At 48.2% G+C, this 26960-nt stretch overlaps 1 protein-coding gene across 4 annotated transcripts in view; it reads left to right on the top strand.

Annotated features, from left to right (window-relative positions):
- The window catches only part of RNF144A (ring finger protein 144A), a 154698-nt gene that overhangs the window by 89055 nt on the left and 38683 nt on the right, over positions 1 to 26960 (top strand). For 3 of the 4 annotated variants that reach the window (XM_023198894.2, XM_023198910.3, XM_023198903.3), the window contains 5 exons: positions 2649 to 2753; positions 2905 to 2965; positions 8659 to 8866; positions 12583 to 12730; positions 18311 to 18400. In XM_023198894.2, the coding sequence (XP_023054662.1) occupies positions 2649 to 2753; positions 2905 to 2965; positions 8659 to 8866; positions 12583 to 12730; positions 18311 to 18400 (612 nt within the window). The remainder of the gene's footprint in view (positions 1 to 2648; positions 2754 to 2904; positions 2966 to 8658; positions 8867 to 12582; positions 12731 to 18310; positions 18401 to 26960) is intronic. The other variant, XM_023198912.3, reaches the window with a different exon arrangement.

The raw sequence follows: 26960 nt of genomic DNA on the forward strand, positions 1-26960 counted from the left end.
GCTCATGTCAAGACATCTTTTTGCAATTAGAATGAAAACCATAGCTTGTGAGTCATGACCCACTTTATATCTGGAAGAAAGCTGGGCTTGTTTTTGATGGATGCAAGGTCAGGCGCTTGGAACATCATCTCTTTTTATATAGTGAACAAATTGCTATTCCCAGAACATAATCCTTTGCAAATTGCCCAGATAGCTGCATCCTGATGACACATAATGTTCACTCTTGGGTAGCTTCGAAACCCAGGCATGACTCACTACTTGTTGCATACGGGTGTACGCTTCATGCCGGTTTTAATTGTTGTATTTTGCTTCTTTAGCAGAGTCACGTTCTATCATTACATGCTGATCTACACAATATGCTGAGAGTCTCCAGCATCGTATATTGGTTTAAGGCATTCCAGTATCCTCCAGAGACCCCATTTAGACAAACTTCATAATAGAAAGTAAAATAATGATCTTGTTGCTAAGGTTTTGGGATTTTTAAATGCCTATAACTGTAAGAGACATATCACATAAGTAGACAAAAAAGAGACAACAGCCACTATTTACGTAGCTGGTGCTGTCTACCAGAAATTACGCCAGGTGCTTTCATAGATTACTGTCACAAAAGTGCAGCGAGATGGGCATTCTGATTTTGTTGTCAAGGGAGCTGTTGCCCAAACTCTGACTTGAGGGACAAGGATTGGTTGAGCCTGTCTGGCTCTGAAGCCTACAGTCTTTCTCCCTTGTCGTGTGGCACCCAGTCATAAACAGAAAGTTCCACTGATCTGCCAACTGTCCAGCTCATTGTTACGATGGTTCACCACTCTAGTAGTCCACAGCGCCACTGCCACTTAACATGTCGGCAAATGCTGCCCAGAACCAGGCTGCAGGCCTGCTGGAGGCTGGGTGTGACTCTTGTCTTGCTCATCCTCTGCCTCTCCCTTGTTCTGAGAAAAGCCTTTGCACTGGTTTTAATGAATTCATCTCTGAAAATTCTGCCATCTGGAGTCTCACGTAGAACTCCAAGCCTGGGCTCGTCCGTACTCACTACTCTGGGAACTGTCTTCCTAAACCTTAGGTTGGCAAAATGTAGATTATCTGTGTAAACCTCAGTTCAGAGCCACTGCAATCATCAGAGCCCAGGCAGATCAGAAGAACACAGGCTGGAACACAGGGCTCAGTGTGGAGCCACCAACATTGTAATTTGCACTTGAAGTTGTAGCTCTTGAGAAAAGCTTTGGGAAGTGGCTCTTTCTGAGGATGACCTTGATTTTTATTTTTTAAAGAAATTGCAATCTGGAGTCTTCAATGAATGAAATATTCTATTTTGCTAGGATGGGGAAAATTACCAGTTTAGATCAGATTATTCTTTCTATATCAAGCGTATACTCTTTTCTGTGTATTCTTCTAAACTTTTTCCCTTGCCTGAGATTCTTACAACTCCACTGTGAGGTAGGTTAAACCACCCTAAATTGCAGAGCAGGAAAATAAGGATGGTAGAGAGAGATTAACAGACTTGTTCTAAACATGGAGGTAGAAGGAATTGCAGTTGGATTTCCGTTTAGACCCATTCATTAGTAATGATCATGCATTCTTGTAATAAAATGGATTATACATTTTTGTGGGGAGGTATCAGCTTAGCGAACATAGCTTATGGATTTTTCTTGATTAATTTCTATTATATTTTACTAATGGTATTGTAATATTATATATTATTGCTAATATGAACTTTAAATATACTGGGACTGTGATTGAAGTTGATTTGGGGATGCCATTGTGGGATTTTACATCATTTTCTGTGCTCTTTGAGTTCTTATATAAGCTCTACATCTAGTTTCTCTTGGTAGTGAGCCTAGCTGGCAAAGGCCGTATTGTTTCTTCTCATTGCTGTTTATAATATGCTTTTCAGGGAAACACTAGATTTCTAAGACTAGTAGACTTTGTAAAGCAGGAGTGAACACCACAGAATCTTTTATGTTAACTCTACTTCGTTTCCTTCACTTCCTCTTGTTTGACTGACTTCAGGCTTTAAGCAGGGCCTCCAAGTAGATAAGGTAGATAGTGAGTAATTGCCAGGTAAGTGAGGTACCCTGAGTGAGGAATGCCAAATACAGTTGGGTTCTCAGCAGGGAGAACGTGAGCATTTTGTCTGAGCAAGCTTGGGTTCACATCGAGGCTCTGGGTACTATCTATGGAAGTTGGCAGCTTCCTTCTTTGCTGACTCAGTTTTCACATGTGAAAAATGGAACAGTCATACATACCTTTCTTGTAAAAATGCTCTAAGGCTTCAGTGAAACACTGGGAGATAAAATATTTAATGCAGTGGCTGCATCTCATAGGCATTTGAGAAGTATTACCTCCCAGCCTCCCTTGTAGCCTTTCTTCTTGCTTTTAGAATTCTTGGCTCTTGTGTTTGCTGAGGTGTTGTGCGGGGATCTAACCCATAGCCTTAGCTGTGTGATTGAGCACAGAATGGGTACCCCATAAATAGTTATTGAATGAATAAAACCTCGAAACCTCAAATTTGTTGGTTGCTGTGGGCTAGACAGTGAAAATTATTAAACTGTAATGCAACGATGTGCCTGGTCCTTTTTTTAATGCATCATGATTTCTTCAGCATTAAGGAGGTAAAGATGTTTATAGACCCTTCTCTGTTTTTCTTTCAGTGCCTGAAACAGTATGTTGAGCTCTTGATCAAAGAAGGATTAGAAACCGCAATTAGCTGCCCAGATGCTGCCTGCCCTAAACAGGGCCACCTACAGGAGAACGAGGCATGTGCAATTGAACAGACTGGGCTGTCTGATGTGCTCTAGCGTGCACAGCTGAACTTGTCAGAATAACGTGGGTTTTGTTTGGGTGTACATTGCATTATGTTGTAGCCCTCAGCTTGTTATCTTTCTTGTTTGCATTTTTTCCCCTTAGATTGAGTGCATGGTTGCAGCCGAAATTATGCAAAGATATAAAAAGCTACAATTTGAAAGAGGTAGGTGCATCTGATATGTCTGCCAATTATGATTCCTGTAATGTATGAATGTGGATAATTTTGTGGGGAGTTCTTTTGGTAGATACGGTTATACAGCATTTGATAGGAGTTAAAAAGTTGATGTAAACTAAACTTCTGAAATTAAACTGACATTCTGGATTCTCTGAACAGCTCACAGTTTGAAGACCTTGTCTAGCGATCTATTTGGTAGCAGGAAGAATTTATGGAACACAATTTGTTTATAGGGATTTATAGGCCCCTGGGGGAGGTTTAAAGATGATGGCTCCCATGAGGTATTAGATTTCAGCCAGCTTAAGGCTAAGAGTTTGAGGGTTAAACTCTTGGGCTGGCCCAGAATTTAAAAAATGCAAAGTCACAGAGGGAAGTCATGAGGGTAGGCATAGCAGAAATTACAGTAACCCCCGTCCTAACAACAGTCCAATGGTAGGTGTCCTGTCTGCACTTACTCACCACTGGACACAGGCCTAGATAGTAGGTGCTAAATGAATAACCAAGTCCGTTATCCCAGTAAGTGACACAACAGCTCTGCAAAGCTAATTTGTCATTATCTAATAAACGGATCCCCAGAGAGGCTAACTGACTTGCCCTGATTTCTAAATATAGTGGGTGCTTTGGGACCGCATCCCGTGACCCTTCGTCATGCGCTCTCCACTGGGCCCTGCATAGCCCTCCTGGCTGGAGCAGACCTGATGCAGACCCAGGGGTCCTCTGGGAGAGCAGTGTGGCAAGTGCGCACAGAGCAGAATATGATTCTCAGGATCATATTGCAAAGCATTAAGCCATGTGGAATGTCCAGGAGAGGTCTTTAGCTCTACTCTCTGAAGTACTCCGGAGTCATACAACAAAACTGTAAAGGGTCTGTGGACTCTATTTGGCTTTGTTTTCATATCTATTTTGGGCCCCAGGCTCGTCTGCTAAAGAGCAGAGTGACAGATGTGTGCAGGCGGCACTCCTTATGCAGAACATCATCGTGAGGACCCTGCAGATGGATTCTGGGTTTGGATTGTTGGCATCTGCTTTCCCTCTCCCTGCACGGATTCTTGGGTTCTTGACCTGAACAGGGTCTCACTACTGAGACACAGCCCTGGAGGATGGGCTTACATGAAAGCATGGCCAGATGGGGAGTGGACGGCAGAGGAGCCGAGACCAGAGGACCATATCCAAAGACTCCCAGTTTAGCTGCATGCAGAGACCTGCTGTTTGTATATTTTTGCTTTTTAAAAGAAATGCTAGAGATAGTTGGGCCCAGTGGCATGTACCTACAGTCTCAGCTACTCAGGAGTTCAAGTCCAGCTTGGGCAACATACCGAGACCCTGTCTTTAAAAAAAATAAGAAAGAAAAAAAATATGTAGCTCACTTAAAAAAGACTCAAACAGGATTTTTCATGGCATTGCCATTTGTTTTCAAGAGTGTGTTTATTTAAGTGTCGTATATCATTTGCTTTGGGGCAGTTTATAGCTTTAATATAATGTCATTTGGTACAAAAGTCAGTATGTAGAGCAATAAAATGGATTAATTTGGATTTCTGAGACTTTCAGGCTCTTCTGAGAATATTTTCCAGAGAGAATCTTGACAGAAACTGGCTGTTGTTTGCGTTACAAGAATATGAACTTTCTGTGACATTGAATTTAATTTAAAAATGCAGCTGGATACATTTTCCAACCTAATAATTTTAACTGTTATTTCTTTAGTACTTTGGCTTAGTCAAAAAATCTTTTTTCCTTTTGCATAAACATGAAGCCAACTTGGCTTCCGTTAAAAAAAATCTCTCAAACCTCTCACTTTAAAACATTTTACTAACATTATGTTAAAAGTATTTTTTTAAAGTATTCAGACTTAATACAATAAAAGACCTGTCTAGATAAAATGTTAGAATGTCAGCGCTAAAATATAGCTATGGATTATAGCCAGCACCTTGAAAGAGTTTGGAGACAAGATCAGAAAGCAAATTTTGGTTTCTCTGTGCCTCTAAAATCTAGTCAGTAGAGGATGCTCTGGAAGAAAACTGAGACAGTTCAATGATTTTCTGAAAACATTTAGTTACCAGAAAGTTCTATGGTTAGGTCATGTTGCGCACACTGTCTGCATTGAGTCTCAGAGCGTCTCCTCTGATATCACAGAGGAGACATTGGATTTAGTGTCAGTGTCTCCCCTTCTGGAGCAAGCAGGAAGCCAGGGAAGGGGGCCAGGAAGCTGAGTTTTCATTCTGAGCACCTCCTCACAACTGGCTCACTCCAGAGTCTGGGTAGGGACAGATTCTTGAGCGAGGGGGTGTGGATGCCTCTCACTGCGTGGACCCCTCTCTCCATGCCACACTTGACGCCCGTGCCCCTCTGAGACCCAGCGGTGCTGTGCTAAGGGCGTTCCTCCCGACGTTCCTCTGTCTGGAGGCCCAGCCGTTGCAGAGACAGGACTATGGGTCCTCATGCCTACGTCCCACTGCCAGCCCAGTGCCTGGCCAAGTGAATGCTGATGTTAAATCTCACTATGTATTGTTTTGTTTTGTTTTTTTAAAACAAAGTAAAGCTCAGAGAGATTAAATAATACAACGGGTTATCCACCTGTAATCAGGCCCAGGCCCAACTAGAGCCAACACCTGAAAATGTTACCATCTCACAGTAGGATCAAACCCAGCATCCCGGCCCCACGCCGGGCACCAGCCTGGCTGGGCAGGGTAGTAAGTGCAGGGATGAGAGGGGATGCTGGGTGCGCTGTCATCTGTCATGTGCTTCTGAAAGGAAACTGTTTTCAAAGGAAAGCCACCTTTTTAAAAAGTCTTAGGCATTTTTAAGCAGGGAGTTCTTAGAGACCTGCTTCATTAATCTGCGATGAGTACACCTCTGGGAGATAGGAGCTAACATTAGTTTCCTCTGGTGTGCCAAAAAGATATTATTTGCTCTGTTTGAAAATATGTCTCATACACACACGTATGTAGACTGGGGAGGAGGATGGGGAGGATAATGCAGAATGTTAGTAGACATCTGCACCCGAGCCTGGGGCCATGTTCACAGGGTGTGACGTGCCCTGGCAGCACAGGAAGCACGTTTGCAGTCGGCAGTCTGAGCAGCCATTTGTCCCTGGCCTTTTCGATGAGGAATCTGTCCGTGTGAGGACAGGCAGTGCCAAGTCACAGCTCTGTGAGGACAAAACTAAGAAGATTTAAATCGTTCCCATGGAAACCTTAGCCCGGTCTCCCCTGCGTGCTGTCCTGGGGGGCCTTTTGTGATGGGGGCGCATAATAGCATCTTCCATTCTTGAGCCAGGAGGGTGGGCAAGAGGTGGTGCATGACCATCACGTGCATGAAGAGACCGAGACCCAGCTTTGGGACATCTGCTCCTTGCTGACGTCAGAAGCTCCTCACCTCACAGGACAGGTGGGGACAACAGTGGGACAGAAGGGTCCCTAGCAGGCAGCACTGCCCTTCTGGGTCTAGCCCCAGAGCTATACCAGAAGGAGAGCAAAGAGTGGGCGAGGATTTCTCTTCGCGCGCAGTGTATTGTTTAGTGCACAGAGCACTTGCACCCGCCTGCAGGGCTGGGCAGACACGGGCCTCCTATCTCATCAGGGACAAAGCTGGGCTCACCCCACAGCATGCACAGACGGCAGGCAGAGAGTTGTTGGAGGCATCGCAGGTACGGGATGGGAGCGTGACCCAGGCCAGCTGCCTTTAGCCTTTGGCGTTTCCTCCTCACTGCTCAGTGTGGCGCTCAGTGCCCCAGGCCGGCATGTGCACCCCCTCCTTGCTTTGCTGTGGACCCTCAGCTCAGGGGAGCCCCAGGCATCTGCCCCCACACAGGTGACCCACAGACAATGACTGCATTTTCTCAAAAAGCCACCTTGTCAGAACTGACAGCTAGGAACATTCTTAGGAAAGCAAATGCAGAAACTATCAACAAGTAAGAGAAGCGCTAATTGTGTCCATTCACTCACTGTGAGGAGCACCCTGGGGATTTTAGATTATTCTAATGAAGATAATTAGAGTAGAGCACCTGTTCCTGACCGCCAGCGTTCCTCGTTATTATCAAGTTCTTCTTAGTCTTCTGCCACCCCTAACATTCGGACAGTTTTTGTGCTGTTGATTAATTCACGCTTTAAAAAAAAGGCAGGGGGCAGCCAGATGAGATCAAGGGTCAGCCCGCCATGGCCAGTGGGCCAAATCCAGTCCGGCCAGTGGCCTGCTGCTGTCAAGTTTTGCTAGAACATTCATTTCCAGGTCACTGTGTCTGCTTTTGTGCTGCAACAGCAAAGCCCAGTAGTTACTACAGAAACCCAGAAACAGCTTGGTCCTCGACTTATATGATGACTGTCCGACCCTCTACAGAGGAAGTTTGCCAGCCCCTGGATTAGATAACTAGATTATTTCAAAGCTAGACCCTATACAAGATGGTTTCTAGAGAGCTGAATCTGGCTTCCCCGTGTATTTGGGGAACACGTAAACACACAGAGCCTTACACGTACATATGCGTGTGCACCGTCAGGACACCCAGCTGGTGATTTGTCATTAATTTGCTGCTGGTCCCATGGCAATGCGTGTAGGTGAAGTCCTGGTCCACGCGTGGCGCCAGCCTGTTGTGGATTCCAGTGAGTAGGAATCCCATGTGTGACACAGGTGAGCGGGAGCTGCCCGGCTGCCAGTCACAGGGCCCAGACACGTGCAAGGACTTGTCATCGCCTTTCAAGTCGTCTCTGAAACTCAGTCGTCCCGACAGATGACTGCTTCCCAAGAAGAGCCCCGCTGAAAACTTAGAAACCAGTGGCCTACCAGAACGCCTTTGGAAATAGCCCCCATTGCACTGGCCTCGGAGAGCTTCCCGGCAGAGCCTTCCTTCTCCCTGGGGTGGCCCCTCATCGAGAATTCGGCGTCATGCTGGACAAGAGGGAAGATGAAATGAACAACCAGTCTCCTTACAAAGGACAGCCAATAATTTAAAGAAATGCAATTTTTGGACAAGGATGTGAAGAAATAGATGTGTCAAGGTGTCCTGTTTTTAGCAATAAGCTTCTTGTCCAATTCCATAAGATTGGGCTCTTAGAAATGTGCACTGTGATTCGGAGAGAAAATCTGGCCCTTGAAGGGTTGGTTTCACTCCGTAGTTAACTCGTGGCGTGGCTTGGATTTGAGAAGGGGAGGCCATCTTAGGCAGGTGAACCATTTGGTTAGAAGAATAATCCAGCCATCTTCTTCCCTCTTCCTTTCCGTCTTCTAACAGCGTTTTCCTGGTGCTGGTTGTGTGCCCAACACGGGGACATCAGGGGCCCGGCTTGAGAAAGCTGTCCCTTAGGGGAGGCAGATGAGCTAGCACGATGTGCGTTGCTCCGAGAAACCTGACAGGCAGGTGGGACAAGCTTTCCAGAATGTGGAGGCCTTTGAGCTGTGAGCTGAGTCCCAGAGGCAAGCAGGGCTGACCCAGGGCGCCAAGGGCATTCCAGGGACAGGAGCAGCATTCCTGAGAGATACCTGGGGTGTCTGGAGGTCTATTGCATGAAGGGAGAAGTTGGGAGGTGGAGGTGGAAGGGTGACTTGGGCAGTGCTTCGGTTGGGGCTGGTGGTGCTGGCTGTATTACCTGGACGTGCTCCTCCCTGTCCATGCACTGAGGGGCTCCTTCCTCTATAGCCCACATGACCCTCTGGCTTAAGTTGGATTTGCCCATTTTGTCTCCCTATACCAGAGGTGCTGTTTGATCCCTGTCGGACTTGGTGCCCAGCGTCCACCTGCCAGGCTGTGTGTCAGCTCCAGGACGTGGGGCTGCAGACCCCCCAGCCAGTGCAGTGCAAAGCCTGCCATATGGAATTCTGTTCCACCTGCAAAGCCAGCTGGCACCCTGGCCAGGGCTGCCCGGAGACCATGCCGATCACCTTCCTTCCCGGGGAGACCAGGTACCCTTTCTACACAATCTGCCACAAAGGCATGGGCTATGGGCCAGGAGAAGCAGACACGCACGTTTCTTCCTAAAAGTGCTCTTAAAGTGTAAGTGGCTGTGGCTCAGTCAACCCTAACACACACTGTGCCTCTTGAGCCTCACTCAAGCCTGTCATTATTTGTATGTCTATTTATTTTTGAGAACTATGTACCAGGCACTGTGTGAGACCCTGGAAATAGAAAGGTGTGTGAGAACCACACTTAACACGGCTTGGCTAGAATGACAAATGCATGCATGGTTTGTGACTTCTAAGGGTTGCAAGTCCTGCAGTACCTGAAGTTTCTCCAAGACTTCACTGTGTTGAAGGTGATCTGAAATGGGGATACAGGAACAAGAACAGGAGTAGGGTGCACCGGTCATAAATACTGTCCGGAGGGGGATGGGAAGACACTCCCTGGTGGCAGCCTCCCCTGCAGCCATTGTTGGGCTGTTTGCCCAGGAGGATGCTGTGCACTGTGCTCTGTACCTTGACATTTCGTAGGTTGATGCATAGGAAGTTGATCATATCCGGGTCTTTTTGTCCTACAAAATCTGCAGGGTCACATGGTTCCACTAGACACTTGAGCCTGTTCCTGTTGAGTCCAGGATCCTCATAGAGGAGCTGCCACTCTGCCCACCACCCTCCCCAGGGTGTGCTCACCAGCTGCTCCCTGTGTGCCCGTCTTCCCATTCCCCTGTCCGCAACTCCCGTTCCTTTCCACGTGACCCCTGTGCGCTGTTCTAGCCCCAGACCCTCTCAGGGTCCCTGCCACACACCCCGGTCTCCTTCCCAGCGAACCTCTCTTCCTGTATCTGGAGCGCCCTGCTCCGCCCTCCTCCTTTCCCTGGGGGCTCCTGCCGCACTTCAGGTGGAGATCACATCCCTGTGTCAAGCTTCCCAGTTCGCAGGACAGGGTTGGGGCCTCCGCCCTCTGTGTTCCCCCTGAGACCGTCTGCATTGATTACAACCCTGGACATAATTGGATTGGAGTTCTTCCATTGACAGGGCCGATTCTGCCATCAGGTTGAGCTCCTGACGCACAGGGCCTGCGCCTTTCTGAGCAGCCTACATCAGGCAGGCAGCTGCAAGCACAAACCACTTGTACTTATACTTCACTTGTACTTGGCATCTTAGAGGCTTCAAAACTTTAGATGGAGGCTGGCGAGTGTTTGGAGCCTGATGACTTCGTTTTCTTCATCTGTGACATTCTAGTCTCATTTAAATTATTCTCCAAAGACGATCTAAATCAAAATTCAGGAATCTCATTTTGTGGAAATTTAAAAATCAGAAGATGTCCCATAAAAACTGGAATTTCTGGCTTCTCTGGGAAATCTGAATCCTGAGCGTCTCTGAGCCTGCCTCCCCGTGCTGGCAGCCAGCACAGCAGAGCAGCGGCCCTTGCCTGAGGCACCTCCTGGGTCAACGCCCCACAGTCCTCACGCTCCTTCTTGTCCCCCTGGAACTGAGGCTGCCTATCAGCTGCCGTTTACAAGTGAGAAGACACTCAGCTAGTTTTTGTATTGGAGGTTTTTTTTTTTTTTTTTTTTTTTTTTTTTTTTTGGTTAAATCTTCTCCTCACCCATGTTTTTATCCAGCCCCTTGACCACTTCACTCATTTAGCATCACCTGCCCGCCCCTTCAAGATGCTGGGTCACATGTGGATTGTGATTAAACTGTCAAAACTCTTGTCTGCGTTTATAATGAGTTTACAGTAAATGTTATTAGTAATAATTTTAAATCCAACTCAGATACTAGGAAATATTTGAAAGCCACTGTCTATATCATGCAAAATTTTATGCAGAGCACAGTACATCAGAACTTGCATATTTTAACTGTTTTCAGTTTGAAATGTCTCCCCAGGAGACACTGTACACGGTGTTCCTGCCGTTTCTTTCAAAACCATCTTGTGAGTCACATGAGAAAACTGGTTTCTTAGCTTTAAGGTGACACCTGGCTTTCAAACCAAAACAACGTTATCTAACCTGAAAACCAACCTTGATCACCAGATTCGGTGTCTCATGACTTCCAGCTTTTTGGAAAATCAAAGTCATTCTCAGAAGGAGGCCAGGGCTATGGTTTGCTCGGAGCTGGCTGTGTGCTGGATCCCTCTGGAAACATTTGCACGTATGCTATCTCATTTGCTCCTCGCAGCAACCTGAGTTCATTCTCTATCACATTCTGCGTGGCCAGGTTGGTCTGCAGTTTGCTTTTAAATTGGAAGCATTTGAGCTAGTGACCATTGTGTTATCTTTCAGTAACAGTTCTTAATAATAACTACTGTTTATCGAGTGCCTGGTACTTATGTGCTGGCTTCTGCGCTTAACATGTGCAACCTCTGTAATTCTCACGATAGCCCGTAGAGATGGATGCTATTAGCTTTATTCATCTGTTTTGCAGACGAGGAAACTGAGACATATTAGACATAAATAGCACAGCTAGGATCTGTCTGTCTCAAGACTCTGTGCTCCTAATTAGGAGGACATATTGCTTCTCTCATTATTTCTTACTCTGTTGCCTTCTACTAATGGACCAAACAGTCGCGTTCAGTTGGTATGTGCACCCCAAGTGGAGGATTGTTCACTGCCAATCATCAGACAGCTCATACTAAAGTGAAACTACATTGAATGCTCATATTGACTAGGAAGCTTGTGAGAGATCCTTCAGCCAGAATGCACTCAGAATGCCAGAATTTGCTCAACTTCATTGAATATATACTCACAGATGTGTTAAATTCTGAAAAAGCTGATCACTGCAAGGGAGCGATGCATTTTCTCCTGCTGATGTTGGTTTAACTTAGCGAGTTCAACAGTATAGCCAATGCACCCCCATAATCAGTGATCACTTCTCTTAACAGTTTATCATTTATTCCTTCAGATGCTTTTATGACTGTTCTTACCCATCTTTTAAAAATTAACAGCATGAGGTGAGTCATACCTAATGTCTGTGTCATCTTTCTTAGCAACACTGAACTACTGCTGCCCCTTATCAAGCACTTCATAAAAGCTGCAGCCCTGCACTGTGCTCTTGTCACATGGAATCTTTTTCTCACGGTCACACTGATGAGAAAACTAGGGCTTGGAGAGTTGCTTCACAGCTAGTTTGTAGCAGAGCCAACCCTGACCTCAGTTTAAAGCCCTTCGTGCTGACCCTGCAGACCTGGCCAACTTCTGAGGAAAACAATTTTGTAAGAAGAGCCAGGTGGAGCTATCCAAGTAAACAGTGTGTATTTATGTGTGTGCATTTGCAACATTTATTTTTCTTTTAACAGCAAAGTACATACAATTTATATCAACCCTTTGGAAAGTAGACAGCTCTGTGACTAAGCAGACACTATTTGACCTTAACATGATTATTCAGATACCTCCGTTATAATAAGCCTTTTGCCGTATTTTCTTTTGTCTATATACATATATCTCTAAATTTAGATACGTGCTGATGTTGCTGGTTTTTTTTTTTTTTTTTTAATTTTTCCTAACTCAAATCGGCTGATTCACAGTGTTTTGGTTAATTTTTTTTTTTTTCTGGAGTTTCCGTTTCTTTGTTTTTTTGTTTTTTGTTTTTTTTTGTTTTTTTCATCTGATACCAAGACAACTCAGTCTGTGAAGTGGAGTTGATGCTTCCAGCATAGCCGGTGCTCCTGGGTCTCCTGTGGGATCTGTCTGTGCAGGGTGCTCATGGCATTTCTTCCACAGTGCTGCGTTCAAAATGGAAGAGGACGATGCGCCCATCAAGCGCTGCCCCAAGTGCAGGGTCTACATTGAGCGAGACGAAGGCTGCGCCCAGATGATGTGTAAGAACTGCAAGCACGCCTTCTGCTGGTACTGCCTGGAGTCTCTGGACGTGAGTACGGCCTTCAGTTTCACCTTGTGCATTTAGCTTTGAGGTTTAGATTTGGAAGGAGAAAACTAGACCAGCTATTTCCTAAAGAGCTTTGTGCTTACTCCTGTGGAACAGCGAAGGAACACTGTTTGGTGTTTCTCCTGGGTTTGGAAAACATGAACTCACGAGCGCCACGGTGACCGAAGCCTTTGTGACTCGTATAGTTCTGGGGCCGAAACACTTCATGGAGGTTCAGGATCCAGCCTGGGATTTAAAGGGGTTTTAGGATCATAGATTTTGTCTAAGCGGGGACTGTCTTTGTCAGTTTGGGTTGCTGTGACATAATATCATAGATGAGGCGGGTTAAATGACAGACGTTTATTTCTCATGGTGCTGGGGGCTGGAAATCCAAAATCAGGGCACACCAGATTTGGCTCCTGGGTTCTTGATCAGGGTTTCTTCCTGGTGTTCAGGATAGTGAGGACAGACAGAAGCAGGGGCTGGGGAGCTATTGCGCTTGGGGCCAGTTTTAAGACTTCCTTGACACTCATGTCATCCACAGGGCAGGAAAACATGCAAACCCTTTGCTCTCCGGCAGAATGGAAGTTCTAGCTTGATATGGCAACCTTCTCCCACATGTGCTCTGCTTGAAGTCTCAGACACACCACTGTGTGTATGCCTGTAAAAGCCATGTCCCTGACAGGAAGGCACAGCCTCCCAGGCCCATGCTTTTCTGGAGCTTTGAGGCCTGATGCACAGGTTGCTACTATTTCACTTCTCATTCTCCTTCCTTGCCCATATTAGGGCGTGGGCATCTTGCCAAAATGATGAAGCTATGTTTAGTTTGAGAAGAGTTTATTGGTGCATACTTTTAAAGGAACTATAATTAGGAAGGGCATGGTGGCTCACGCCTGCATTCCCAGCACTTTGGGAGGCCTGGGTGGTCAGATCACCTGAGGTCAGGAGTTCGAGACCAGCCTAGGCAACATGGTGAAACCCTGTTTCGACTAAAAATACAATGGTGGCATACACCTCTAGTCCCAGCTACATGGGAGACTGAGGCACAAGAATTGCTTGAACCTGGGAGGCTCAGGTTACAGTGAGCTGAGATGGCACCACTGCACTCCAGCCTGGGCAACAGAGCAAGACTCTATCTCAATAAATAAATAAATAAATAAATAAAACTATAATTAAATAGCAGACCTACTTATCTATTGAAACCATTGTAGTTAGGACAGTCCAAGCAAATGAAGTCGTGTGTCATGAAGGGATATATTTATGTCTCTTCTGCATAGCAAGGATGAATGTATCCAGTCCATCCAATAATAGTATTAAGCCATTCAGGTCTCATTGAAATAAAGCGGGTTATGGGAGTGTATGGCAGTCAGAGCAAGTCCATGCTTCCCATGGTAGCAGTTCTTCTGTCCAGAGACTGTTCTTTCTTACCAGCTTTTCTGGGCAAGCGTTCATACCATGGGGCTATCTCAGAGCAGTTCAACGTGGCACCCAGTGGCTGAGATGGGTTACCTCTGGCTTCCAAGGTGAAGGAGAAGTGGTTCAGACCAATGGGCAAAGTGGAATGAAGCACAGGCTGAGAGATTTGTCTAGAAGAAAATGAGTGTCTCTTTGAGATGGAATATTACGTGTGATATCAGGTCTGTAATATAAAGGCTACCTTAAAAAATTAGATTGCTGCTTTTGGAATTGTTCCTTTGAAAGGCCTGTTGTCTCTTTATGAACTTTAAATTACTGAATTAATAGTAGAACCTGATGTGGCTGACCAAACCTGGGTAAAATATCACCGTCTTCTATCCTGAGGCTTCATTTTTACTTCCTAGGCAAGCTGAATGAATCCGCGTGACAAGATGAGTTTTCTTTAGCTCAGGTCCTCAAGGGGGTTTGTGGAGTGACATCTGAAGCCTCACCAAATTTTTTAGGGCCTTCGGGGTCTTATTTATTTATTTATTTTTGCATTTTACTGTATTCCAGTTTTTTTTGGAAAACTGATCATTGAGTTATGATATAATATGTAATATCTGGCACACAGTTTATTATTCTTTGTAACTTTCCTTAAAGAAGGAAGAAAGTGAAATGTCAGTTTTCCTGCACTTTGTCACAGAGCCCCTTGCGGATCATTTAGGAGCTGCATTAGAAAGGGACTGACAGAAGTTTGGTTTCCTCAGGCTGCTTGGACCAAGTGACAGGGACGAGGAGGGAGGCTGCTGTTTTTCTCCTTCCAGCACGGAAGTGTGTCTTCTCTGCTCTAGTCCCTGAGGAAGGCCCTCCCTGTCCAGCTCCACCCTAAAGCAGGTTCCGCCTCTTGTTAATGGAGAGGAACCAGGCTGCACTTTGCCTCCATCAGAGGCATCATCCTCATGGCCGTGCAGGGTTTCCTATGTTTTCTTTGTACAGGATGAAAAATGACCCTGTGGCCAGAGGAAGTGGATGTGAAGGAAAGGGAGTCTGCCGTTGGAGCCCTTTACCAAAGACATTAACAGTGATTTAGGACAAGCACGTAAATGCACTGCCCGAAGCCAGCCAAGAGCACTCGGAGGAGAGAGGAGGGCTTTCCACGGAGCTGTTCTCTCCTGTTTCCCCCAGGCGTGCTTTCTGGCACATGCAGACATCCAGGAGTTATGAATACTTCAGACCGCCTCCTCCCCATCGTGGTCCTTACTCCCTCTCCTCCCCTGCGTCCCTCTCCTCATCTGCCCCTGGCCGAGCCCATCTCCCCTTGAATCCTCAGCGATCACTGCTGGCCCAGCGTTTGCTATTTACTGTAGAAAGGGACATGTGCAGTTTCTTTCTTTTATATATTTTTTGGCAGTAGGTAGTTAATGTTTATTGAGGGGATTGTTCCAGATCAGCATTTTACAATTTGCTCTGGATACCTGCTTCCCTTAACACACACAATATTTCAGTGAGTTGGAATGAGGAAGGCCAGAGAGGTTGATCTTTCTCAAACTAGTAAGGAAGGGAACCAGCCCTGATCTTTCTAACTCTGAAAAACACATCTTTGTGTTAGATCAGGCTGTGTCAAGGCAGAGTTCGAGTGGACATTTTAAAGCTGCAGGTGCTGGAATTGCTCTGGGGCATTTGCTCTTTCACCAGCCCTCTCCCTGATTGCAGCTTCCCGGAGCATGCACCATCGTTTCATCCCACGCTGGAGCTGAATGGAACTTCTCCCCGAACAATAGGAGAAAAGTGTTCCCTGCCACAGAAATAGATCCACGTTCCTGCTGCTCCTGGGATTGTTAAGCCCCAGGGCTTCGTCAGTAAATGAAAAATCACAAGTCAATCATTTCTATATTGTAAAACCATATTTGAGTGCTTTTATCAGGGGGTAAGAAAAGTGCTTTTTAAATAAGCATGTGTTTTGTTCATGAAATCTGACTGCGTCTCAGCAACTCTGCTCCGTTGGACCCCATGTGGGTCTGGTGAGATGAGGGCGGGGGTGGGGGTGGGGGGTGAAATTCTTGACCTTGAGGAGCTCGTCATCTCCCAGACGAGCCCTGTAAGGCATGATCCAGACACGTGGCTGTGAAGGAGGCTGCATGGCTAAGGGTATAAAGTCCCTGTCGGCCCCAAGGAGGCGTCAGGAGGTTACTGGGTCTCGGGGCCACAGGGCAGCTGAGGACTTGAAGGCTGAGTGAGTTTGTTCACCAGGGAGGACAGAATGTGCTGAGCCAGGTTACCACCAAAGACCTGGGCACGATGAAGGAGGATGTGAACTCATACATGGCCTGGCCAGAGATGCTGGAAAGATAAGGTGAGGCCCAGACGATGGCCCCTGTGTACCAAGATCAGGGACCTGGCCCCCGCAGAGCCCTGTGCTTCCCAAGGATAGGATGGATCAGAATCACTTAGGGAGCTTGAGGACTGGGCCCTGCCTCAGACCTCGGAGTCAGTATCTTCAGCTTCCAAAAGCTGCCCAGGTGACTCGGATGTGCAGCCAGGCTTGTCCGTGTCTGCTGGCAGTGGTCAGTAACCACTTCTCAACTGGGTAGTACACAGGATTTGGTTTGAGTTTCAGAAATGTTTAAGTTGCGTTTCAGAAACGTTTAAATTCAAAAACGTTTAAAGAGCCCACAGTGCCAGACATTGCGCGAGGCAGTCTGGAAAATGGAGGCGTACAAATGGAGAATGAGCTCATCTCAGTGGTGTGTGAATTCACATCAGCACAAAGGAAATTTCGGTTAAGAGTTCAAGGAGGAGAAAGCTCACAGTGATGGAGGTGGGCAGAAATAGCATCGTAGAAGAGAAAGGTGTGGCCAGAAGTGACTTTGTGTTTGCGTGTTCCTGCCCTTCCTCTCACAGATGAGGCGTCTAGGTACAGAAGCCCCATCTGGGACCCCAGGCCCCAGCCAACGCCTCCTGCTACTGCACCTGTAACAGCCAGGGTTTGATGGCCCTCCATTCACGGTACATTCAGACACCAGGAGGCTTGACCCCAAAAACCACAAACTCAAAGCTGGTGTCCTCCCCACAAGGAGAGGAAGGCCGGATGCGTCCCCCAAACCGTCTTACCAGAGTTGATTGAAAGGAGCAGAAGGCCGTGACCCCTGTCCTGCTCCTCCTGTTTTTTGGAAGAGTGACTTCCTGTTCCCCGAGGCACATTGGGCCCTGTGTTTATTTGCTCTTTTCTGAAAAAGCAGCTGTCATTTTACAGCCTCGTTAAATGAATCAGCAGCCTCGCCCCTCCCTGGTGCCATGTGCCTCACCATTTCCTTCATTGATCAGGATGGAAAACGGCGCCTCCTGGTCCTGGAGGCGCAGAGGGCTCGGTATAGACGTGCTGTTCCCCTCATGCCAGTGGGTAGTCGTTGAGATCTGGGTGCCAAGTGCTGAGCTGGGGAACACAGAGAGACCAACTTGTGTGAGGGTCCCCGCTCCAGGAGATGGAGGTGAGGTGGAGGACGCCTGGAGGGAGGCGTCCCCAGGCGTGCCTGGAGTGCAGAGGGCCACTGCCCACTCAGGATGGTCTGAGAAGATGCAGATAGAAAGCGCTCCCCGGGCTGGATCTTGAATCATGAGGAATATCAAGTGGCCTGAGTGGAGAGGAAGCACTTTCTAGGTGAGAAGCCCAACCCGACGGAGGGGGATGAGCCAGCAACAAAGAAAAGCATCCAATCCCGCGAATAGCCCTGTCACTGCAGCAGGAAGATGCCAGGGCAGAGGGACTCTGGTGGAATTACACACAGCCGGGGCCAGCAGGAGCTCTTTGGAGCAACCGTGACCTGCGTGTTCAGTAGCCCTGTGTCCCCACGAGATCCCGTCTTTCCCACAAGCTCAGAAGCCAGCCAGTGTGCGGGGGAGGCCCTTCTTTGGGCTGGGCCTGAAGTCTGCTCCAAAGCTCCCTCTAGAGCCCGAAGCTGTGCTGTCCAGGGCTACTGGGTGATGAAGGGAGGCCCTGGGGAGGAGCAGCCTGGGCCTGCAGTGGCTGCGGCCAGGTGTTCCCGGGTGTGCGCCCTTCCCTGTGTCACGTCCCTCATGTCTCCACTTATCGTGAGCATAGGAGAAGAGATACATCACTGGCCGTGATACACGCCGAACTGAGCAGGGGCCGCTCGTTCACGCCGTCTCTGTCTCTGCTCCTCACAGGATGATTTCCTTCTGATACACTACGATAAGGGACCCTGCCGGAACAAGCTGGGCCACTCCCGAGCGTCCGTGATCTGGCATCGGACACAGGTAGGAGGTGATTCACCTAGAACTTTGATCTCAGACAGAGAGAGACTGTGTGTGTGTGTGTGTGTGTGTGTGTGTGTGTGTGTATCTTTAGTGTTTCCAGACTTGCCTATAGGACAAAGATCTCCTGGATAGAAAGAGCTAGTAGATGTGCTTCCTGCTGGGTTTTTGCTGGTATAGGGTTATCCTTATGGAAGCCCTGGCCCAAAGTGAGTGTCAACGCGCATCACATTCATTGTCTGATGGGCCTTCAGCATCAGACTTCAGATCGCTTGCACGGGACTCATGGCCTTGGTCATGATCTACCGGCCATGTTTAGGTAATCCTTGCTTAGCACTTAACAAAGAGCTTTCTCTTGAGGCCCTGAGATAAGCAAGGGAGTACCAGGAGTGGATAACAAGGAAGGAGTGGAAAAATTCCTGGGTCAGTGGTCCCCAACCTTTTTGGCACCAGGGACTCACTTCGTGGAAGGCAGTTTTTCCACAGACTGGGCAGGGGCACGGATTGGGGACGATTCACCACGTTGCATTTATGGTGCACTTTATGTATGTCATGATTACATTGTAATATATGATGAAACAATTCTACAACTCACCATCATGTGGAATCAGTGGGAGCCCTGAGCTTCCTTTCCTGTAACTAGATGGTCCCATCTGGGCGTGATGGGAGACAGCGACAGATCATCAGGCATTAGATTCTCATATAAGAAACGTGCAACCTAGATCCGTCGCATCAGCAGTTCAGTTTGCATCAGGGTTTGTGCTCCTATGAGAATCTATTGCTGCCGCTGATCTGACAGGAGGTGGGGCTCAGGCGGTAACGTGAGCGATGGGAGCAGCCGTAAATACAGATGAAGGTTTGCTCATTTGCTCCGCCCACCCCCCACTGCTCACTTCTGCTGTGCACCCTGGTTCCTAACAGGCCACAGACCACTGCCAGTCCATGGCCCAGGGGTTGGGGACCCTGGCCCTAGGTGGTAATGCCTGTACAGCCTTTGGAGTTGATAAAGGACCCTCGTGTTGCTTAATATTAACTTGTGCTTTCAGCACATATTTATCGCCTACTGTGTGCTGGGTACTGCTCTAGGAGCTGGAGATACAGTGGTGCATGAGACAGATACGTCCTTCTACGGAGCCTACGTTCTGTTTAGGGACAGAGGTGATAAACCAGCAAGCACACAGAACCTAATAAATCAGCTAGAGGTGATGTGATGGGGAGGTGGTCAGAGATGATGACAGGGACAGACCCTTTTAGGGCTTGGCAGGCCACAGAGCAACCCTGGATCTTGTGCTGGGTTTGTAGGAAGCTGCTGAGGGATTAGCAGCAGGAGGCATGTTGGCTGCTGCTCCCTGCCTGCTTCTCGAGGCGTGAAGGGCTCAAGTCTGTGACTCCTTCACGACATTTCTCAGGGGAGCCTCTGAGTCAGGTGTGTCAGCCTCATCTAAAAGATGGAGAGGCTCAGTCTCAAGGCAGTTGCCAGGACGAGGGAAAGGTCCACCTACAACGGCACTTCCTGCACAGCCTTAAATGCCGACCACGTGGCAAAGTGTGTGGGCGTCCGCAGCGGGGGATAAGACACGCCTCCCATCAAGGAGCAGATGCTGAGCATGCTTGGCCTCGCAGGCCGTAGGTCTCTGCTGCAACTGTCAACTCCACCTGGCAGCACAGAAGCAGCCGACAGTACGTCAGTGAGTTACCTTGGCTGTGTTCCAGTGAAGCTGTTTACACAGGCAGGTGGAAGTGACCGTGGCGATGGTTGCGTAACTCTGTGAACACACTGGAACCCATTGAGTGTGTACTTTAAATATCTGAATTGCGTGGTACGGGAATTATGTCCCAGTAAAGCTGTATGGATAAACAAAACAGAAACAGATGATGAAGCCGGATGTGACCCGAGGGCCATGGCGTACCGCCCTCTGGTCTAGAGGGTTGGTTTGAGCTCCTCTGACTGTTTTCTCTGCACTTGGCCTTGCATGGCTTGAATCCACACCCCTTCCAGATCTGCTCTGGCTGCTGTGACAAAGCACTACAGACTGGGTGGCTCAGAACAGCAGAAACATATTGGCTCAGTCCTGGAGGTCAGAATTCTGAAATCAAGGTGTCAGCAGGGCCCTGCCTGGTCTGAAACCTGCAGGAGAGTCCCTCCTGGCCTCCTCCAGCTTCTGTGGTTTGCCAGCCATCTATGGCATTCCTGGACAGATCAATGCATTGCTGCAATCCTCCGTCTTCCTCCGGCTGCCTCTTCCCTGTGCGTCTTCACCTCGTCTTCCGTCAGTGTCCAAATCCCCCTTTGTCTCAGGACATCAGCGTATGGGACTGAGGCCCGTGCTAATCACCTCGTGGTAACTTGATTGCATCTGCAGATACCCTGTTTCCAAAGAAGGTCACATTCTGAGATACTGGGGGCTAGAACTTCAACATCCTGTTTTGGGAGGACACGATTCCACCCGTGATGACACCTATGCCCACCTCCCCACACAGCACAGAAACTGCCACGAGACTGCGTTCCTCCTTTGCACTTGGTTTGCCCTGGGCTGTAGGTAGGGGTTGACCGGGTGCTGACTCAGGGTGGCCGGCATTCGCACAGCCACTGTGTGAGTGGATGCTGTTGTGTGCATGTTGGCAGAAACCGAGTCACAGCTTGGTGAGAACTTGGAAACCATTTCCCAACTCTGGCAGTTTCCCTGTAGAGAAGGTGAGTTCCGGGGTGAGAGCAAGTGCTTTCCACAGGGACCCTGACTGGCTGTTGCTGGATGCTAAGCCTCTCACATACTCAGGCTGACCATCCTCACATGTATTTTGCTCTGGAATCTGCGGTGTGAACAGGGCTCAGCCAAGGCAGCCCACGTGCGGCCCAGGTGGCGTCAGCTGGGGCAGCTCTGAAGCCGGGCAGGAGCCCGTGCAGGCCCGCATCCCATGCTTCTGGTGCTTGATCTGGCTGCTGGCTGGGGCCTCGGCTGGGGCTGGCAGTCGGATATCCTCACGCCATTGTGCCCAGGAGCTGCCAAAGGCCCAGTGCTCTTGAGTACCTGGGACAGCCTGAGCACGGGTCTTGGCATCCACATCTTCCCTGCTCCTCCAGGCTCACTCTGAACTTCTTTGGCCTGCAGTGCCCGTGCTCTCCCTGCCTCTCTGTTTTGCCCCGGCTGTTGCTGCCACCTTGGTCTTCATCAATGTCTTCCTCTGCTTCTCCTGTTCCTGCCCAGCTCTGCACATCCACATTCCAGCCCTCTCTGTGGCCCAATCCAGGTGTGACCTCCTCCGTGAAGTCGCTTGTGCCTGATTGTCATGCAAGAAGCCCTGCCTCCCACATGGCCCACCCTACTCTGGCCATAGCCCCGTGCTCATCTGTGTCTTATCTCTTAGGATACAAGGAAGTGCTCTTGAGAGCAGAGGCCTGTTTTGCTCGTCTTTGTAACCTCTTTGGCACCAGTCCTGTGCCTGGGACACAATGATCTTTGGAAGTAGTGCACGGGCAAAATCGTGAATGACCCATTTGGCCGTGGGTGTTGACTCGCAGTCCTCTCCACGGGGCAGTGGTCGTCCTGCCTTCAGCAGCTTTCTACACGTGGAGAACTTCACCGGGGCCGGGCAGGGAGCTCAGGGTTGCCATGTCCCTGTCCCAGGACCATGACAGCTGCTTTAGTTTCTGATTCTGCTCCTGGTGAGGAGAAGGTGGAAGTGGATGACTTGGAGCTTGTTCGTCCCCATTCAAAGACAGGAAGAACTTTTTTTTGTTTCTCTTAGGGAGGGACAGGAGTAATACCCCCTCTCTAATGACACCTAACAGTTCTTCCTTTCTTTGAAGGCGGAGGTTGCAGTGATCCAAGATCGTGCCACTGCACTCCAGCCTGGGCAACAGAGCAAGACTCTGTCTCAAAAAAAAAAAAAAAAAAAAATTCCAGTTTACAAAAGTGCAGTGGGACCTGGAGCGATAGTGTCTGGGGAAGCAGAGCAGGCAGGAGTGCCAAGGTGCAGCAAGCGACAGCATGCAGCGTTTGAGTGGACGCCCGCCGTCCTTAGGAGCCCTGGCTTTGCTCGGACTCTTCTCTGTCTGCCTTTTGGAAACGAGTCCACGTAAAGAGCTCGCTTCTGCCACCTCCTGCCCATTTTCGGGCTTCCGGCATCTCCCTTGCCCTGTCCTTCCTCCGGGCTGCTACGGCACTGAGCACGCTGCCAAGTGCAGTGCTGGGAAGGAAACCGGGCAGCACCAGGTGCCTTTGTGGCACATGCACCTGCCAGGCTGTGGGAAACTCGGAAGATCGCAAAGCAGGGTGAGACGTGAGAAGCCAAGAATTATTTCTTGTTGATAATTCAGCAAGCTGGAATATTCGAGAAAAATAGTATGAAATGAGTGGCGCCTAAATCAGACCATAAAGGTCCTAAATACTGTATGTTGCTGAAAGTGCTTTGAAGGAGGAGAGGACAAGTGTGAGCAGAGGCACAGAATGGAACACTGCGGGGCTGGCTGGGGAGCCTTCGGGAGTACAGCTGATGGGAAGTTAGGGGCAGAGTAGTGATTGGACTTGGAGAGGGTGTGGTGTCATGCTGTAGACTTAAGTCTGTGTGGCACTAGGGAGCCACAGAAGGTTTTAGAGCAGCAGAATTAAATGCTCAGACGGGGCATAACCTGAAGACTTCTGCTGACACCCTTGGTCCTCCACAGTTGGCCTCCCTTGTCATCTTCATCTCTACGAAGCAGAATCTGCCAGCCTTGTGGCCTTGGAGAAGCCCTGCTCAGGCTGGCCTGCTGTTCTGCCTTGTGCGCTCTTGTGTCTCTCTCTTTCCCTGTTGTGTTCCTTCTCCCTGTCAATCTATATCCCTCCCATCCGGTTTTAAGGCTCTGCCCCAGCTTCTGCTTCTCTCGTTACCTGTCTCTAACCAGCCCAGGCCACAGCACATGCTGAGCAGTGTCTTTGGACTCTTACTTGATTGTAGCCTCCAGGGAGACATGTACTAGGCGTGGTACCTTGTAAACCCTATAGATCCCTGCGCACACCCACGTCGACATAACTTACCCACTCTGTGCTCCTGCATTTTCTGTTCTGCTCCGTTGGCTAAAGTCGTCATCTTGACCCACCAAATTGCTTTACCATCCCACAAATGGGTCAGCTGGGCCACCCTCTGTCACTGACCCTGCCGTGGTTTGGAACTTCTTGCCTGAGTTGGGTTTCATAGGTTCCCTGGGGAAACATTTCTCTGTCACACAGGGGCTTGCTCAACTCACACCTCAAGAGCACTCAGAACATGCCCTGAATTCAGTGTCCTGTGATTTCCGCAACATTCAGGGGCATTTGGAAAGGTTCCTTCCCCTCAGTTCTTCCTGCCTGTAGATGTGAAGCTCAGTAAGATTATTCTAAGAGATTTGGGGGAAATCCAACGTGTCTTCTTGAGATTGCAGGCTGCTTTCATTACTTTTATGGGAGCAGAGGTTTTGTATGCCACCTGTATCTTACCTGGCACTCTTGTCAAATGGACCTTTGGAACAAGTGCTGTAAAGGAAGAATTGTCTCTGTTGCACCAAGTTATTGTACAGTTTGTTTCATCCCGAGTGATACATTTTTTATTCAGTGTAGCAGAGTCTTCTGTTGAAGCAAACGAGCATGAGAAGCAGCAGAGTGGCCGCGAAGGCTGCAGGGTGGGCAGGTATCTCACGTGGAACTGATTGTGCAGTTGCTGGAGTGAGCGTGGGTGCTGTGAGCCACACCTGTGCCCTGTCCATCTGCCCTCTTGTGCATTCGCTGTACACACGACTGCATGAAGTGCTTGCCGGCCTTTTTCCAGCGCTATCCCAGAAATCAGCCATCACGTGGAGGAGCGTTTCATTTTCACTGGAGTAACCTTACTTCCTTACAACATCAGCATCTGACAAGGGAGAATCTTAGCCCCAACCAGCTCTTCCTTCTCTTCTGAGAAGTGAAAGGAAACTTGCTTTACCCCAGTCCGCCTCTGATAAAGAGCTCAGTTTTAGCCATAGGATGGCATTTACTGAAGCCAGCTGATAACTGATCTGTGTTCACACACATCCGTGGAGGGGCGCAAAGGGATAGTTTCAGAGACTGAGCTGAAGGGCCAGGTGTTCCAGAAATGCTTCTTTCCTGGAAGCCGCATGCAGTGACTGTTCTAAGGGTATTTCCCGCTGAGATCAGTGAAATATGCACGATATATCTCTTGTACTTACACCAGGATGCTCAGCTCTGTCTGTTTTAAAGAAATATTGGACCTCTGGAATAGCTTTTTGGGTATAGATTTTGCATCTGTGAAATGAGAAAATCAGTCTGGATTATAATCCAGGGATCAAATCTGATACTGTGATTGTGAACTTCTCTGTGCCACCTTCAGGTACCTACTTTCAGTGACTTAATAGTGTTCCATTCACCTTTCCAGATCTCAGATTTTGGCTTAGTTTTTCCAAGCCCTTGAATGTGGTTTGCAGAAGAATTCTCTGGGGGAAGGCATTCAGAACATGGTCAGTTTATTTTCAGCTGGCTCATCCCATGAATCTGGGTCAGACATTTATTATGAGAGGTGCCGGGCTGTGCATGGGAACTTACAATGGTTTGCAGAAAGGGTGTTCTGGCTTTAGGTGGCATACAGCTAAGAAACTTAATGGAAAGGGGTAACTGTTCCTTTAAATCTTAGGGTTTGCCAGTACGAACGAAGCTGTACTGTACAGATTCTCTCTGGAGCCTGAAACTGGTTCCCCATCCGTCTGCCTTCTCTGAGCAAGTATCTGACACACATCCACAGCACACATACACACAGAGTGATTCTGTTTGTTTTGTGATGTTTGCTTCCTGTCTCATTTTTTCACTGCTGGCTGCATAACTCTGGCAACACCTGCATCTGCCTGTCACCCATTGGCAATACGCTGGGTGACCAACTTCTCAAACAGCAGGCAGATTTCGACACGAGGTAGACCGAGTGAAAAGCGAAGATGATGTGTGATTGGCCAAGAATGTGATCATTTGGCCCAGGATGTTGGCATGATTTTGACTGCAAAGAATGTGTGGCTCCTTCGAGACTGACAGTTGTGTGCCAGGTAGTCGAGGCTGCTCAAAATTGCCCTTCAAATAAGGTAGAGCTTACTGCATGTTGTATGCATTCTGGATATCAGCGTGCACATGATTTCAGTAAAGCACGACCTGAATTCACACTGGGTAATTCCACCGTCGAAATGTTGTTCAGACAAATGAACGTAGCCAACTGGGCAGCAAGCACGGGTCCCAGCATTAGCACAGTCTAATGTATAAATGCAATGTGACATAATTTATTAAATGCAGTCTAGTTTATAAATGCGTGCACGTACCTGTGTGTGTTGGTGTTGATTTTCAGGAGAAATCTCATTCGAGGTATACTTTCTTCCACACATCTGGGATGCTTTAGTAGAGTCTCATATTTTAGGGCTGATAATGACCCATTAAGGTCTTTTACTTCCATTGTTTATTTTATAGATGAGAAAACAGACCCAGGGAGAAGTGAAGGCTGAGTTGGAATGAGAACCATGCGCTGGTGCTTGCATTTACTGGTCACACTGAACACTAGGTGGCGGTCTAGCCCTGTCTTCGGTCTCAGTTCTGCAGGCTGCGTGCCTGGGTTGGGATTCTGCGAATGGCGAGGCTGGCTGGAAAGCAGGCTCTGTGCCTCTTTGACCAGCCATGCTGCCTGACTCAGATGATGGCATGTCTACATTTGAGGCTTATTGCTTTTGGCCTTTACTCATAACTAGGGATAAACATGTTTTCAAACAAAAATCAAAATACGTAACAGTCAGTATTGGGCTTTAAACTCCAGGAAGGACAGGGGGCCAGGTCATTCTCTGATGCACTGTGCCTGTGTCTTTTCTGTTTTCTCGTCGGAAATGAACTATTCCAGTCTTCCTTCTGTAGTAACAACCTGCTTGTCTCCATTATCTCAGCCACCTGCCATTGGAAACCCTCCGTTCCCCTAGCAAATGGCGTCTGTCACTCGCGTGGCGGGGGTGTGGGGGGCTGCACCCCTGGAACCTGATGGCAGTTTCTGTAGAATGTCTTGTTATCAGTTGATTAGATCTTGGTCTTTTTCTGCCAGACAAGGTGTTCCTCGAGGGCCAAGATGTATGCACTTCTGCATTTGCAGCATCAAGTGTAGTGTCTGGGGCAGGGTGGCTGCTGAGAGGAAACTTGTTAGTTAATTGGATATATAGATGTATGGATGTTTGGGTGTTTAGATGGAAAAGGGTGGAGAAAGCGAGAAGGAAGAGAAAGGAAGAGGTGGAAAAGAAGAATGAGGGAAAATGAAGGGAAGAATATTATAGTGGGTTGATGGATATATAGTGGCCAGATGAGTGGGTGGGTGGGTAGATGGAGGGTGTATGAATGGAAGGGTGAAGACTGGTGAATTGGTGGGCAGATGGATGATGGTTAGATGGGTAGATGGGTGGATGGATAGATGGGTGGGTGGATAGGTGAATGAACAAATAGATGGGTGGGTGAGTGGGTGGACGGATGAATGGGTGGATGAATGGATGGATTAATGATGGATGGATGGATAGATGGATGGGAGTGGATGGATAGATGGATAA

The sequence above is a fragment of the Piliocolobus tephrosceles genome, chromosome 15 (assembly GCF_002776525.5).
Source record: "Piliocolobus tephrosceles isolate RC106 chromosome 15, ASM277652v3, whole genome shotgun sequence".
NCBI lineage: Eukaryota > Metazoa > Chordata > Mammalia > Primates > Cercopithecidae > Piliocolobus > Piliocolobus tephrosceles.